This window comes from Nanorana parkeri, unplaced genomic scaffold (genome assembly GCF_000935625.1).
Source record: "Nanorana parkeri isolate BGI_ZX_2015 unplaced genomic scaffold, ASM93562v1 scaffold3258, whole genome shotgun sequence".
Taxonomy (NCBI): Eukaryota; Metazoa; Chordata; class Amphibia; order Anura; family Dicroglossidae; genus Nanorana; species Nanorana parkeri.
Window position 1 is genome coordinate 11,761 of NW_017309526.1, and position 14,626 is coordinate 26,386.

The window sequence follows — 14,626 nt, forward strand, 5'->3', positions numbered from 1 at the left end:
AGGTTTGCTCTTTACTCCTCCTGACTCCTCCAACAAGGAGTCAAAATGACGCCACATTGAAAGTGGGAGGGAGACTTTCTCTTTTTCTTCCCCAGTGGGTGGAAATCACACAAAATCAGTACATACTAGATTTAATAAGAGAGGGTGTTCGGTTGGAGTTTCAGGCTCTCCCTCCACAAACTTTTTTCCTTACGCCTCGGCCAAAAGATCGCTTAAAGGCAGTGGCATTATGGGCATGTGTCCAAAATCTTGTGTCCCAGGACGTTGTTGTCCCGGTTCCAGAGGATCAAATATTTCAGGGGTTCTACTCCCATATTTTTCAAAGTTATTTGGTTTATTCGAGAAGCAGCGGTTGTGAGTGGCTATGACAGCTGCTGTTAATTTGTGGAACAATAGTGAAGAGCTTTGGAAAGAGTGATAAGTAACTCACTTTTGGGTATGCAAGGATCCGAAAAGGGGGGGGCTTTAAAAAAAAAACCAGGGCTGCGGAAATTAACGATCCCTCGATTTAATCGTTAATTTTTTTTGATTGATCAAAATTCTTTTGATCGGTACTCACCTCCGCCGGCTTCCGGGTCTTCCGAGAGTTCCGTCAGAGATCCGGTGATGTCACCGGACTCCTCCCTTTCCCCAAGTGGCTCCATCGGCTAACGAAGGGAAGGGGGGGGGAGTCCGGTGACATCAATGTCCGTGACGTCACCGGACTCCTCCTTCCCTTCGTTAGCCAAGGAGTTCCGCCTGTTCGGGGGGGCCCTGAGAGGAAGCAGAGCCGCTATGCCACCCGTAGCAGTAGAATGTACGGGCAGCTGTGCGGGGAGAGGAGGCTGTCTCGGTCACCTGTCTCGGTCACCTGTCTCTTGGGAGAGGACCCTCTGGCCGCCGAGATGAAGCAGCTGCTGCAGGAGTCAGTTAAGGCTGGGCGAAGGCTAGATGGGAAAGGGGGGGGTTTAAACTGGTGGGGGGGGGGGTTTAAACTGGGGGTATTCTAATTTACATTATAATGTATTGCTTAGACTTGTAGTCCTGTATAGCTGGTGGTGTTCTGCATTGATGTATAATGATTATACAGCAATGCTGAATACCGCCAACTATGCAGGACTGCAAGTCCCAGCAATACATTATATTAAGTAGGGATGCACCTGTGCCAATACTGGGCATTTTCACAAGCACTCGTACTCGTGAAAATGACCCAATACTAAATGCAGATACCGGCACTGGCGAAACTACCAGGGCTGCATCAGTCGCATTTGCGACCGGGCCCTGGTGTTCCGCCAGTTTGGGGGGCCCAGAGAGACCAGAACACTGACATTGATTTGCCATGTGTTCCGGAAATCACACTGCGGCCGGAGGGCATACCTGCGTTGCCATTGACTTTAATGCAACAACACGCCCCCTCCCGCCCCAGAATGCAGTGAGGCGGCCGAGATGCAATCCCAGTGTGTTCCAGCACGAAACGGGCGAACGCAGTGGAACTGGTGTGAACTAGCCCTGAAAGTCATAACATACATAGAGGGCAACCAATCAGCATCTACCTTTTTTATTTTTAAACCTTAACTGAACAAACTGAAGAGACGCTGATTGCTTGTCATAGGCAACTGCTCCAGATACTTTTGCTTCAGTTTTGATAAATTCCTCTCATACTGTGTGTGTGTGTGTAGGCCAATGTAGTTGGATCTGTATGTGCATTATAATTAATCGATTTAAAAAAATTTTGATTAATCGAACATGAAAATTTTAATCATTACCAGCCCTAAAACAAAACACTTTAGCTCTCTCAATAAAAATTGTAGAAAATAATGTATTAATATCCATACATCAAAGGATTTTATTAAAAAACACAGTTGAAGGATTGGTTGGATAAATGATGTTTATAATGGATTGGATAAATGCATTGGTTCTTCTAAGTACCCCAACATGTTTTGCCCGATGGAGCTTCCTCAGGGGGATAAATTAGCCGTGGACTAGTCTGCCAATCGGCCAGCCAAATAAGATGAAAATACTATTTGTAATACTAATTGTATTGTTATTTATCCAACCAATCCTTCAACTGTGTTTTTGTTATTATATAGGATTTACATAGAGCCAACAGTTTGCGCAGCGCTTTACAATTTAAGGAAGACATTACAATCACAATACAATACAAGATCAGATCCTTTGATGTATGGATATTGTTATTTAATGATTTTCTACAGTTTTTATTGAGAGCTAAAGTGTTTCTTTAAAGCCCCACCCCCCCCCCTTTCGGATCCTTGCATACCCGAAAGTGGGTTACTTAACGCTCTTTACAATTTACTGTATTGGGGTGTGAAACCTTGCTCTTTCGATCTTTTAAGTACAGGCCCACTAATGTTAAATAATAGTGAAGAGCTTTGTTAACACACAGGCGGTGGATACATCACCAGCAAGGGCAAATAAAATGCCTTAACAACCCCCAGAATCGATTGGTTTTCCCAAGTACTGCATCCATTTCCCTCCCAAGGAATCTGGGGTGCAGACTCGCATATACACTTAAAATATATAAAATGTTAGTAGTCAGTGTGAAATATTGTTTAAACGTGTCAGTTTTTTGGATTCTTATATTTTTTTTTCTCCCCTTGTTCATGTTTTTGCAAAATGTGTCCAGTATTAAAAGTATACAATTTAAATATGTGAAAGTAGAGTAGTTATTTCCTGCTGGCTAAAGTTTGTGGGGGAATTTAAAAATGTAGTCTGTGTTTATATACAGATAATCATTTGTAATGTCTCGGTCTGTCACTGTACAGGTAAATATAATTTTGTTTTACTCTCCAGGTAGCAGAAACATGTCAACTTGCCATGCACCGGATAGAGTGGCTTCAAGAACATCCTGATGCCCCTGACAATAATCCTTACTCCTCCATAGACCCTGCGCCACCCTCTACAGAAAGAGACATTGCTTCTCTGCGTGATAACCTTTTAAATGATAACTTGCCACTATTTGAACGTTATCGTGCAATGTTTGCACTTCGCAATATTGGCGGGCAGGAGGCAGTCTTGGCTTTAACAGATGGTAAGGCATACACAAAGTTTTTTGTTTTAATTTTCTGTTTCATGACCGCTTAGATAGAGGTATTGCCTGCCACCTTAAAAGGGACGAGAGCATTGCAGAAACCTTTACAAAGTCCCTTCTACCTTAATCTCTGCATTTGCTTTCTTATCCCTAACTGGCTCCTATTGGTAAGGACAAGGCCCAAGCTCAATCTTTCCTCTTATACTTTCTGGGTTGGATGCATAGGACCTCCATGAAGGGTGAGAATCACCCAAGTAGATGACAGTGTCCTGAGATGTAAGTTTCCTTCCTATGACGTCACTCCACTGGTGGCTTCAGTAATGTGAAATTACCCATCTTTCACTTGTAAAAGCGTACCATAACAGGTATTCTTTACACCCTTGGTTCTCAACTGGTGGGTCATGACCCAAAAGTGGGTCGCGAACCCGTGTTCAGTGGGTCGCGGCATGCCTACCACTTTTCTAGGTGAGAGGCTCTTCAGTCTCCCGCTAGCACAGCACTGTCAGTTCTTGCAAAAATCAGCCATTCAGAATACAGTGCCTGGCCCTTGAGGTGGGGTGGGCTGGAGCTATGGCCGCAAGGGAGCTACATCCATGTGTGCATTGCTTACAGCTCCCTTGCATGTCCTGTAGAGGTGCCTGGACCGGAGCGATGTCACATTCTGGCTCCTGACACCTCTGCAGGATGTGCAAGGGAGCTGTACAAGCAATGCACATATAGATGGAGCTCTAGCACAGCAGCCCACACTGGACCCCTGGCTGAGGATCCATTCCAGTTCTCATAGGATAGGGAGACTGGGTGGACCTTAAAAAATAAATTTGTTTTTCTTTTGCTGTGTGTGTCAGTGTTTTTGATGGCCCGTTCACACTAGTACAGTGCGTTATTTGAACAGCTCTGTGCCCGAAAGTAAGACCTAGCACTATCTTCAGGGATTTCTGTAATATAAGACCTACCCTGAAAATAAGACCTATGGGGTATGCGTTCTGGTGCCATTCATTTGAATGGCACACCAAACGCACCTCCTGGCCACAGTTCAATGACCCTAACCGGAAGGTGCGGTACCGCAATGCTGTGCATTCCACTGCAGTGCGACTTGGGTCGTGACTTAATGACCAAGGATGCATGTGGGTCCTGAGGTTACACAGGTTAAGAACTACTGCTTTACACCCTTTGATGCTCTTCTGAGGAAATGGGCATCATTGTACCATGATTTTCCAGAAAATCATTTCAGAAAAATCATTTGGCAGTATAATTGTTTAAAGTCAGTGGGATTGCTTTAAACAATTAACTGGACCTTGTTTTTTCTTTCTCCTTGTTGTCCCGCTCGCCTCTACTTTTCTGCAAGGCATGTTCATAACCTGCCTTTACCTGCATCTTAATTCATTTTCCCCAGTCATCTTCCAGGAGAGCCATCGAGATATATAAGCTCCGCCTGCCTGCAACAGGAAACACATCAACCACATTAAATAAATAGACTCCTCCTTCCATCCCAAGTCAGTTTTTTTGTGTTTCCGTCGGCTACACAGGATCAGTTTATTCTATGGTTTGTCCTATTTTCAAGGAAGTGTACTCTTACTCAAACTGATGTATTGGAAATAAATTTTAGAACTTACCTATGTTCATCAAATCCAACACTAACACTTCTAAAGTTATGTTTTAAAAATACATTGCTTGGTGTTTTATACACTGCTGATTTTATATGCAATCTCATTTTAATTGTCTGCTTTTACTCCTGTCCTGGTTTTTATTTTTATTTTATTTTTTTGCTGGTTTCACACAGGTGTTGGATATGCTTTATACAAATTGGTAGGGTAGCAATATTTGAGTGTCTTCATTTGATTAGTCTCAATTTTTTGTTCTCCTTTCCAGGTTTAAAATGCGGAGGCTCTCTGTTCCGCCATGAAATTGGATATGTATTGGGTCAAATGCAGCATGAGGCAGCGGTCCCAGGGCTTGCGGCAGCATTGGACCTGATGGAAGAGAACCCTATGGTGCGCCATGAGTGTGCTGAAGCGTTGGGCTCTATTGCACGAGAAGACTGTTTAGAAGCACTTCGGGATCATATAAATGATGGGGAACAAGTGGTGAGAGAGAGCTGTGAGGTGGCTTTGGATATGTACAACTACGAGAACAGCGGAGACTTTCAGTATGCATACAGTTTAAACCAAATGCAGGAGCTGGCTTAAGTCATTTCAACATTTTCCCTCTTTCTATACAGTTGGATACAATACTGTTTTTTTGCTTGTGTAATTTTCAATTTTATTCTCTCAGTTGCCAGTCTGGAATACTGGCAGGATACTTTGCACCGAGAACTTTAAAAAAAAATGTATGGATTCCCAGTTTACCTTATTGATTTTAGCATAGTTTATTCCTATATGTGTAGGTTTTCTCTGTAGCATTGTTAACCAATGTATTTTATGCTTCTCTAAAGCCAAATCTCTTTTTTTTACATTATAAATATAGTGACCAGGGGTTAGAATCCCTGTTTAGTTTCTTTAATGGGAAGGTTTTTTTTTGGTCTATAAACTGCATTGTAATTTAAATAGAAAAATAAATTACATAAATAACTGGACAATACCCTGACTTGCTACTCCTAATATTGAAATGGGATACAAAAGAAAGCTTAAAGTATCCACCACAGTTTTGCACAAGTAAATTTTTTTTTTTGTCCCACTGTTTCTGAATAAAACCTTATTAGCCCTTAAAGAAAAGATGACCTTGTTAAAAACATTTTAAAATAACAATGCCACACTTGGCAAAAAAAAATTACCATATACAAAATTGGTAACAATAGGTGTACCCATTGGTATTTTGGATAAAAAAAAAAAAAAAATACTGTATAGCAGGGATCGTGAAGTGTTAAAGATATCTAATCTTCCTCAATTTTCCAACTATAATAGCCGTGATAACATGCAGTATTCCAAAACGAGCACTGGGTTTGCAATATTAAATTCGATGACCCAGATCAAAATGGTACAGCCAGCATTAGGACACCTAATCAGGTAAGTTCAGGACTGGAGTCACAGCAGTTAATCCATCATTGTATATTTCTACCTCCAAAAGAAGAAAATAATGAATGTCCAACACATAGCTCTCCACTCACAGCCAAAGTCAACAGATGGGCTATAGCCGACTGGTATCAATCTGGATAAGCCTGGAGATTGTTGGACATCCTCTAAAATAGTATATAGGCTGACTGATGGTACATCAAGATTTGTAATCCTCAGAAGACATGAAAATGCTGGTCTTGCAAATCACAGTCAAACTGACATATAATTCTAAAGGCTTATATGAGCAAGTGACCAAGTCAATAATGTCCATACATCCCAAAATTAATGAAACATGGTTGGCAAATGTATAGGGCTGCAGCTAATGATTATTTTCATAATCGATTTAGTTAGCCGATTAATCGGATGATAAAAAAAAGGCTCCAGTGATGGACTACTAGTTTCTATTGAGATTGTAGTCCATCACAGGAGCAAGCTTGGCACGGTGGAAGTAAAAAAAGGTGTGGTGTGCAATACAGGGTGTTTAATGTATTATTGCTGGGATTTGTTGTTCCTCTATAGCTGCTGTTGTTCTGCAGTGTGCCGCTGTATTATAGAATGCAGAACACCATGCACAATACAGAATACCAATGTATAATACACCGGCACACTGCAGAACACCAGCAGCTATAGAGGAAAAACAAATCCCAGCAGTAATACATTATGCAGGGTGTTTATTGTATTATTGCTGGGATTTGGTGTTCCTCTATAGCTGCTAATGTTCTGCAGTGTGCCGCTTAAAAAAAAAAAACACAACAGGAAAAAGCTCCTGGCCGATCTCAACTTACTTTGAATGACAGTGTTGTCGGCGGGCAGCGGCGTTGTTGCTTAACGGCGAGTCGGGAAGCTCACCGGGAGGAGAGGGCCAGACGCATGTCCTCAGCGTGCGGTGGGCATGGCTTATGCGGTGGCTGAGGGAGCTCACGGCGAGGAGGACACCAGCGGTGTGGGCATGGCTTATGCAGCGGCGTGGGCACGGCGGGAGCAGCGTGTGACCTCAGGCCGCGTGTGGAGCCCCGAACAGGCTAATCAATGGCCGACGAATCGACGATCGAAAACGTTGCCAACTTTTTCAATCGTCGATTTTAATCGATTAACTGTTGCAGCTCTACAAATCTATGCCACGCAATCCAGCTGTCTAGAGATGTAAATAGGCAGGGGAGATTTAAATGTGTCCCTGTATTGATGAATGTGCTTTCTTTCTCGTACTTTAAAAAAATGTTGGTGGTGGGTACTTGACTTCTCTTTGTCTCGTATAAAAAGTTTTCTTTTATTGCTGTGTTCCTACTAGGGAGATTCCCCCTCTCACATGTGTCCTCTGTCCCCCACTTGCAGTTCCAGTGACAATGGTCAAATCAAAAATTTAGAGTTGTCAAATAAACAGAGGGTAAATCTTTCATTTGAAAATAAAATATTCAGAGACAACTGTTTGTAGAAAGTTTCACTCAGTTCCTGTTGTGTCTACACAACAGGAACACAGAATGGGGGGGGAGACTACAGGGGTTGTAAACTTCCCTTAGATATACTTTAGGGCCGAATTAGGATAACATGCATATATGTTTTATGTAAACAATCATAAGGTATAACTTTATGTTTGAGAGCCCATATATGGTAAACTTTAGACTGGCTATTAACTCTTAACATATATCAAATAATGAAATAAAAGTGCGGCACATTATCAATATATTAAATTAATGAGAGGAGACATGCTGTGTACTTTTTGTGTGTGGGTATAGATAGGTCACCTAGACATTTTCATGGTGTGTGTATGTGGGGGGGTTGTTCTCCACTAAGGTAATATTAAGGTTATCAGATATTATAGCCACTAAATTGACAAAGTCCAACATTGTTTTATTTCTTACAATGTTCTACTTATTTTACTTTAAGCTGGCCATACACTATCTGCAGATTTTTTATGGTCAGATGGAAAAAGTGCAACAGATTCTGCTATCTACACTAAACTCACTGGCGGAACTACCAGGGTCGCAGCGGTCGCACTTGCGACCGGGACCAGGTGTTCCGCCAGTTCGGGGGGGGCCCAAAGAGCGGGGGAGGCCCGCCGCTCGCAGCTACTCATGCTGCCCACGGCGCCGCCGTCTTCACCGCTGCCGCCCGCAGTGTCTTTTGCGGCAGCGGTGAATAGAAGATGTAGCGCTGCGGGTGTGTGGCCTGTCAAGGGGTGACGGCCTTGACGCTTGTCGGGGAACTCCAATTCCCAGCAGGCAACTGAGGAGGGAGCAGCCGAGCACGAGCAGGCCCGGCGGGATACACGCCGCACTGTAGGACGTCCTGGCTTGAGCTGGACCCTGGAGGCACAGAGTTCAGGAGCACAGCTCACAGCACAGAGTGAGGAGATTCTGGAGGAGAGCTGCAGCAGGTCCAGGTAGGCACTGATTGTTCATTGCTGTATATGTGCTGAGTAGTGACAGTGTGCTAACTATTGGCATCCTAGCTGTCGGTTTTTGAAGATGACCAGGGTAAATTACAGCCCACACATTTAGTTCTTCTAGGTATGCTAACTGACTTGTAGGGCATTTTTCTCTGACCTTTAGAGTGAAGCTCTTGCCAAAATGGCTCGAAATGCTTGAGATCTAACCATTGTTCTGGCAATTCCATCATTTGGACAAATGCATTACTCTACTCTATATAAATCCTATATAATAGTAATACTCTGACTTCCTGTTTCTTCACTTACTAGGTCTTCCATACCTTATAAGTATGCCTGAGATCAGTGTCCTGCTGCATGATTAAATTTTCAACTATCAATTGCTGACTACAAGAAATGGCATAATGTAAAATAGCGATTACTTTATTTTAGTTTTATAGTTTATTATTCCTTGCTTTCTATGTAAATCTCAAACCTCACCAAAGAAGTCCCCCATCTCATTGTGTCCTTCAGCATGCAGAGACAGAAAGCATCCTTTCATTTGTGTTACTGCTCACATTGTTTCCTTCTTTAAAACAAATTGTGCTTATCCTTTTTGTTCTCTTCACCTAAGTTAACCCTCCACAAATGCCTACCTCAATTTGATGGGTTTGTTGTTTGTTTACATCCAGTGTTGTGAGTCCTCTCTGCCTTGCTTGGGCATTCTATCCTTATAATTCCATAGGACCATTTTTGAGCCTCTGAGGCCTTGGAACACAACACCATAGAAGTCTGTAGGGCACTTCTATGCAGGCATGGCCAGGACACTAAAGACTTGCGGCGCTGGGTGTAAAACTGCAGTTCTGTGACCATACTATGAAAGGGTTATGGCAAGTGGCTTTTGTTAAAAATTAATAAAAAGAATACTGCTTAAATAATGAATTTGGCAATTTATATGCAAAATATGACAAGTATTTACAATTGGCAAAAGATTGAGAAGAAAAAGAGAAGTTTTAGTGCTTGACAGATTGATTGATTAAACAAATTCCCCAAAATACAAGCAGACTTTGTCCTACTGGCAGCCAAACAAACAATTGCCCACTTCTGGGGAAAAAAACAGACTATACATTACATGGAATTCAAAGAACCTCCTACTGACTCCCATGAGAATCTGGACGTCTTAGATCTCCATTGACCTCCCCTCTCTAGACCAACTGATACTTGCCTTAACATGAGGGTCTTTTGCGTTCCAGTAGGGGCTGTTGTTTAATCACCCCCATTCCTCTCTTGTTTCTGCCCTCTTCTACACTATCCACTAGTTCCTTCCTCCTGAATTTTCCTAGTTCTGCTCCCCATTTCCTCTATTAAACTCATTTACACAACTTGAATTAACACCCACACAACCTACATACATCATACTACACTCAGACAAGGAGCCATTAGGGAAAATGTATTTAATATTTAAAGCTTTATTTTAGGGCTGTTACTGATTAAAATTTTCGTGTTCGATTAATTGAAAAAAAATTTAATCGATTAATTATAATGCACATACAGATCCAACTACATTGGCCATTACGCATACAGCACAGCAATGAAGTAATAAAATGAACTAGGATCACACTAATCCAGCATGTTATTAATCGCACGTGCCCCACTCAATATGGCCGCCGCTTGAGTGGGGCAACTCAGAATAATAACGTGCTGGATTAGTGTGATACAGCACAGTAATGAAGTAATAAAATGAACTAGTATCACACTAATCCAGCACGTTATTATTCTGAGTTGCCCCACTCAAGCGGCGGCCATATTGAGTGGGGCACGTGCGATTAATAACATGCTGGATTAGTGTGATCCTAGTTCATTTTATTACTTCATTACTGTGCTGTATGTGTATAGGCCAATGCTTTGGCTGGCGCTCGTGCAGAACAAGTTTCTTGGGCAAACCTCTTAGTTGTAACGAAACCAGAAGTCAGGCGGTCGCAGAACTCGATAAGTTCTCAGTGTCGACAGATCACCGGCCCAAGTAGCTCCGTCGGCTAACGAACGGAAGCCGGCAGAGAGGTGAGTATATTCATTAGCGATCAAAAAAATGTTAATCGATCAAAAAGATTAACGATTAATCTGAAAATGAATCGTTAATTTCCGCAGCCCTACTTTATTTCCTCCTTTCGCTTGCACAAAGCTCACAGTATAGGATTGTGATGTCACAACTGCACACCAGTAGTGTAACTGTAACTTTCATCCCAGAATAACCTTGTTCTCTTTACTGTTATTATGGACTGCATGTACACTGCCTCTTCCTTTGTTGGCGTACTTGATTGTATGTAGGCTTACAAGTAGCCTGTTTTTTGTGTAAATGAAAACTTCAGTAAACAAATTAAAGGAGAACTATGAGGTGAGTGCTTTTCACTCACCTCATAGTTCTAGCCGACCTGTGACAATGAGGCTGTCACAGGTCAGCTCAGTAGATAGGGAGGTGAGCGAACACATACTGGGTTCGCTCGCCTCTCGATCCTGTCACGGCTCTCTGTGTGACGGGGAGGGGCTGGATTCCCCGCTCCGATCTGCCAGCGCTGACTGGCGGAACGGACGGGGGAGGGGGCAGGTACAGCTGGCTCTGTCTCTAGATAGGCAGAGCCAGCTGTCACTCACGCAGCTGGGAGGATCCCGTCATTTTAAGACGTGATCCGCTCCGGCTGCGGCGTCTCCGTATACCGCGAGCTGTAGCTCGCGGTATGCTGAGCTTAGGGTAACTGGAGGACGCTAGTTTGTGTCCTCCCGTTACCCTAAGGAGAACTATGGGGAAAAACACTGACCCCATAGTTCTCCTTTAAATTGAAAAGGGATTTTTTTTTTAGGATGCTTTTGACGAGAGAGAGATAAAATTAACACCTATCCTGGGGTCATAGTTATATAGTATTTGAGGTTGAATAAAGACACAGGTCCATCAAGTTCAACCTATTGTGTGTATGTATGTCATTCTGCAAGTGTGTGTGTGTGTGTGTGTGTGTGTGTGTGTGTACGAGTCCCTGTGTACTCCTTGTTTTTAAGAGTTCCTGTACCCCTGTATGTTACAGTCTCTGAGGAAGTTGTCTAAATGCTTTTTGAATGATTCAATACTCTTCGCTGATACCACTGCTTGTGGCAACGAGTTCCAGACTTTAACCGCTCTAACTGAGAAGAAGCCCCTTGTTAAATCTTTTCTCCACCAATAGGTGGTGGCCTCTAGTCTTTGTTATGGAGTTTACTGTAAAAAGTTTATTGCTGATGTTGCTATCACCATTGAACATATTGAACATCAAAATCATGTCCCCTCTTAATCGCCTCACTTCTAGCGTGAACATGTTTACATTTAGTAACCTTGTTTTTTAGCTTTGGTCCCCCATCCCCTTAATTAGTTTAGTTGCCCTTCTCTGGACTCTCTCCCGCTCAACGACATCCTTTCTGTGGATTGGTGACCAAAACTGGACCGCATACTCCAGATGAGGCCGAACTAGTGATCTATAAAGTGGCAAAATTATAACTTTGTCTCTACAATACATTCCCTTTTTAATACAGGACAGTACTCTTCTTGCTTTGTTTGCCACAGCCTGGCATTGCAAGCTATTGTTCAATCTGTGGTCTACAATGACTCCCAGATCCTTTTCCATTTCTGACTTCCCTAGTGGAGTTCCCATGTGTAATCCTCTTGCCTATTTCTAACCCCAAAGTGCATTACTTTGCATTTATCAACATCAAAGCTCATCTGCCATATAGTTGCCCACTCCCCTATTTTATCCAGGTCCTCCTGTAGTGTTATAATGTCTAAGCCAGAGTCTATATGCCTCCCAATTTTAGTATCAGGAAACATGGCTATTCACGCCCTCCCCAATATCCTTAATAAACAGGTTTAACAGTATGGGGCCCAGCACAGAACCCTGGGGCACGCCACTCGTGACCCTAGACCAATCTGTGCACAGTACGATTATTTTTTAACATACATGCATGACTCCCTTCTACCAACCCTGTCCCTCCTAAACAGGTTGTACCCTTGTATATTGATAGCCCAGTCATGTGTGCTGTCTAGCCAAGTTTCAGTTATTCCCACTATATCAAAGTACTCCTCGAGTAGCATAACTTCGAGCTCCTCTAATTTGTTTGCTAGACTTCTAGCATTTGTGTATATACATATTAGTTTAGTGCTAGTATGGTTTACGTTATTACTAATTTCCCATAACGTCTTCCAGGACAGCATCACGAGATGGAATCTCCTCCCCCACACACAGGAAACACGTCACTTAATTTGCTTAAAAGACCCTCCTCTCCTCCACTCCCTCAGTCTTTTGTGTTTCCTCAGTCAAGCTGGGGAGCGCGTCACAGAACGCTGAGAGGGGCTTCCATGTGGTGATGCTGCCCGGGAAGTCTTCTTTTGTTTATGGCCTGCCTGTGTAGGGCAGAGGGTGTAGGTTTGCCTACCTTATGTGAGCCCTAGGGATTCTCCTAGCGCTGCAGGAGATGAGGCTGGCTTCCTTTCCCCCTTCAGTGCGGGCCGGGACCGGGAGGACGAAACCCCCTTGGCTGGTCAGGGGAATCGGTGGACCGCTGTTCAGAGGGGTCTGTCCGGTTCTCAGGGCCTCGGGACGTGTTCCATGGCCAGACCGGGTGGCCGCGTACGTCACTTCCGGGCGCCGGGCTTGTGCGTTCCAAGCCTCGTTTTCGGCGCAGGAGGAAGGGGAGGGCTCGGCTGGTGCTTAATACAGCGTGGATCTCAGTAGTGACTGAGAGGAAACGCTGGCAGGCTTCTCTTCAACAGGCTCTGCGGACATGGATCCTGGGTTACCCCTGCAGCTTGCAGTGACTGCGGATACCGGTCTTCCAAGCACCAGCACGGCTCAGGTATGGAAGATGTGTACTATCTTACCTCCCTGTTACCTCTGATGTTTCTTTTCTTTTTTTTGTTAGACCTTGGTATGGTTGATACATTACTAATTTGACCCATAGAAAGTGAAAAGCGAATATGAACTTTGCTACAAATACGAGTCTAAATTTAGGCAGTGGGGTATTGTTTGTTACCTGAGGGTTGTCAGCCTACTAAGGCAGTTCCAGCCTTCTTGGCACATAACATAAAAGGTACATATTTTTTTATCATGCATTATACAGTATATGGGTCTACAAGTTACATATTTCCTGGAGATTGAAGGATTGCTACATGTTCTCTGAAGCCAGACACCCCAGGTGCAAAGGATCAAAAATGACTTTCATAGGCTGACTGGATATAAAGGATGTCATTACAATCTTGCTCATAATGTGTAAGGCAGTTTAAATCGCCCCAATGCTCTTTTAGATTTTCCCCATGCTTACCGAGTTGTATATTGAAAATGTTGGATGATTGTATTTAGTTTCCGATATCTATGTTAAAAGTGGCACCTTGTAAACATTTTCCAGGAGTAGGTCTCCACATTTAAAGTGTTTTTTCACTTTTGCAGCCAATTTGGGATAACACTTATATTTGTTACATGTTCTCATTCACATAGCATAATATAGAAACACATTTTAAAATGCTCCTTGCAGTTAAAATAGTTTTTACTTAGGTTAGGGCTTCTACTTGGCTTCTTAAAGCAGACTTTTACAATCAAAAATCTAATTCTACCAATGCATCCTTCTAAGTATGATGATTAATAATAACATAGAAATGTCAGGTGTTAAATGCTGTGATGTTGAAATACACTTGCAGAGCATTCACTTCCTGCTTGAAAGTGCAAAATGACTTCAGTTTGCCAAAGCAATGCACACTGGGATTGCCTTGTCATCAGCAGAGCATTGCTGGGAAATCTTATGTAATCCCACGCGATCTCGGGGAAAGGCATTTTCCTCCCCTGAGATGATGTGCATGGTCACATGTGCCAGAAATCCAAGCAGACTTGTGTCTTTTGACTAACTATGTAAGGACTAGGTGCATTAATGTAGTGGAAGAAGTCAAATGCATAGTAAGCTTTGTGCATTATGCAGAGTTGGGTTTCCCTCCATGTCTTATTTTGGGTGCATTTTCTTATTTGCTGGTACCCCTGTATAATTTGATCACGTATGTCATCTTCTGGAAGTTTGATGTGCCTTTTTTGTTTACTGGTTTTGATTCTGGAATTGCACATTGAGGTGAGGATAGTTTGCAGGTATGGAGTAGGTGTTGTTTTGTTGTACAGAGTCTAA

General features: G+C 42.9%; 1 protein-coding gene across 1 annotated transcript in view; it reads left to right on the plus strand.

Annotated features, from left to right (window-relative positions):
- DOHH (deoxyhypusine hydroxylase/monooxygenase) overlaps positions 1-5,218 on the plus strand; it is a 15,390-nt gene extending 10,172 nt beyond the window's left edge. The window contains exons 3-4 of the mRNA XM_018574822.1: positions 2,791-3,028; positions 4,898-5,218. Coding sequence (XP_018430324.1) covers positions 2,791-3,028; positions 4,898-5,214 — 555 coding nt within the window. The 3' untranslated portion in view covers positions 5,215-5,218. The remainder of the gene's footprint in view (positions 1-2,790; positions 3,029-4,897) is intronic.
- Positions 5,219-14,626: the final 9,408 nt, after the last annotated feature.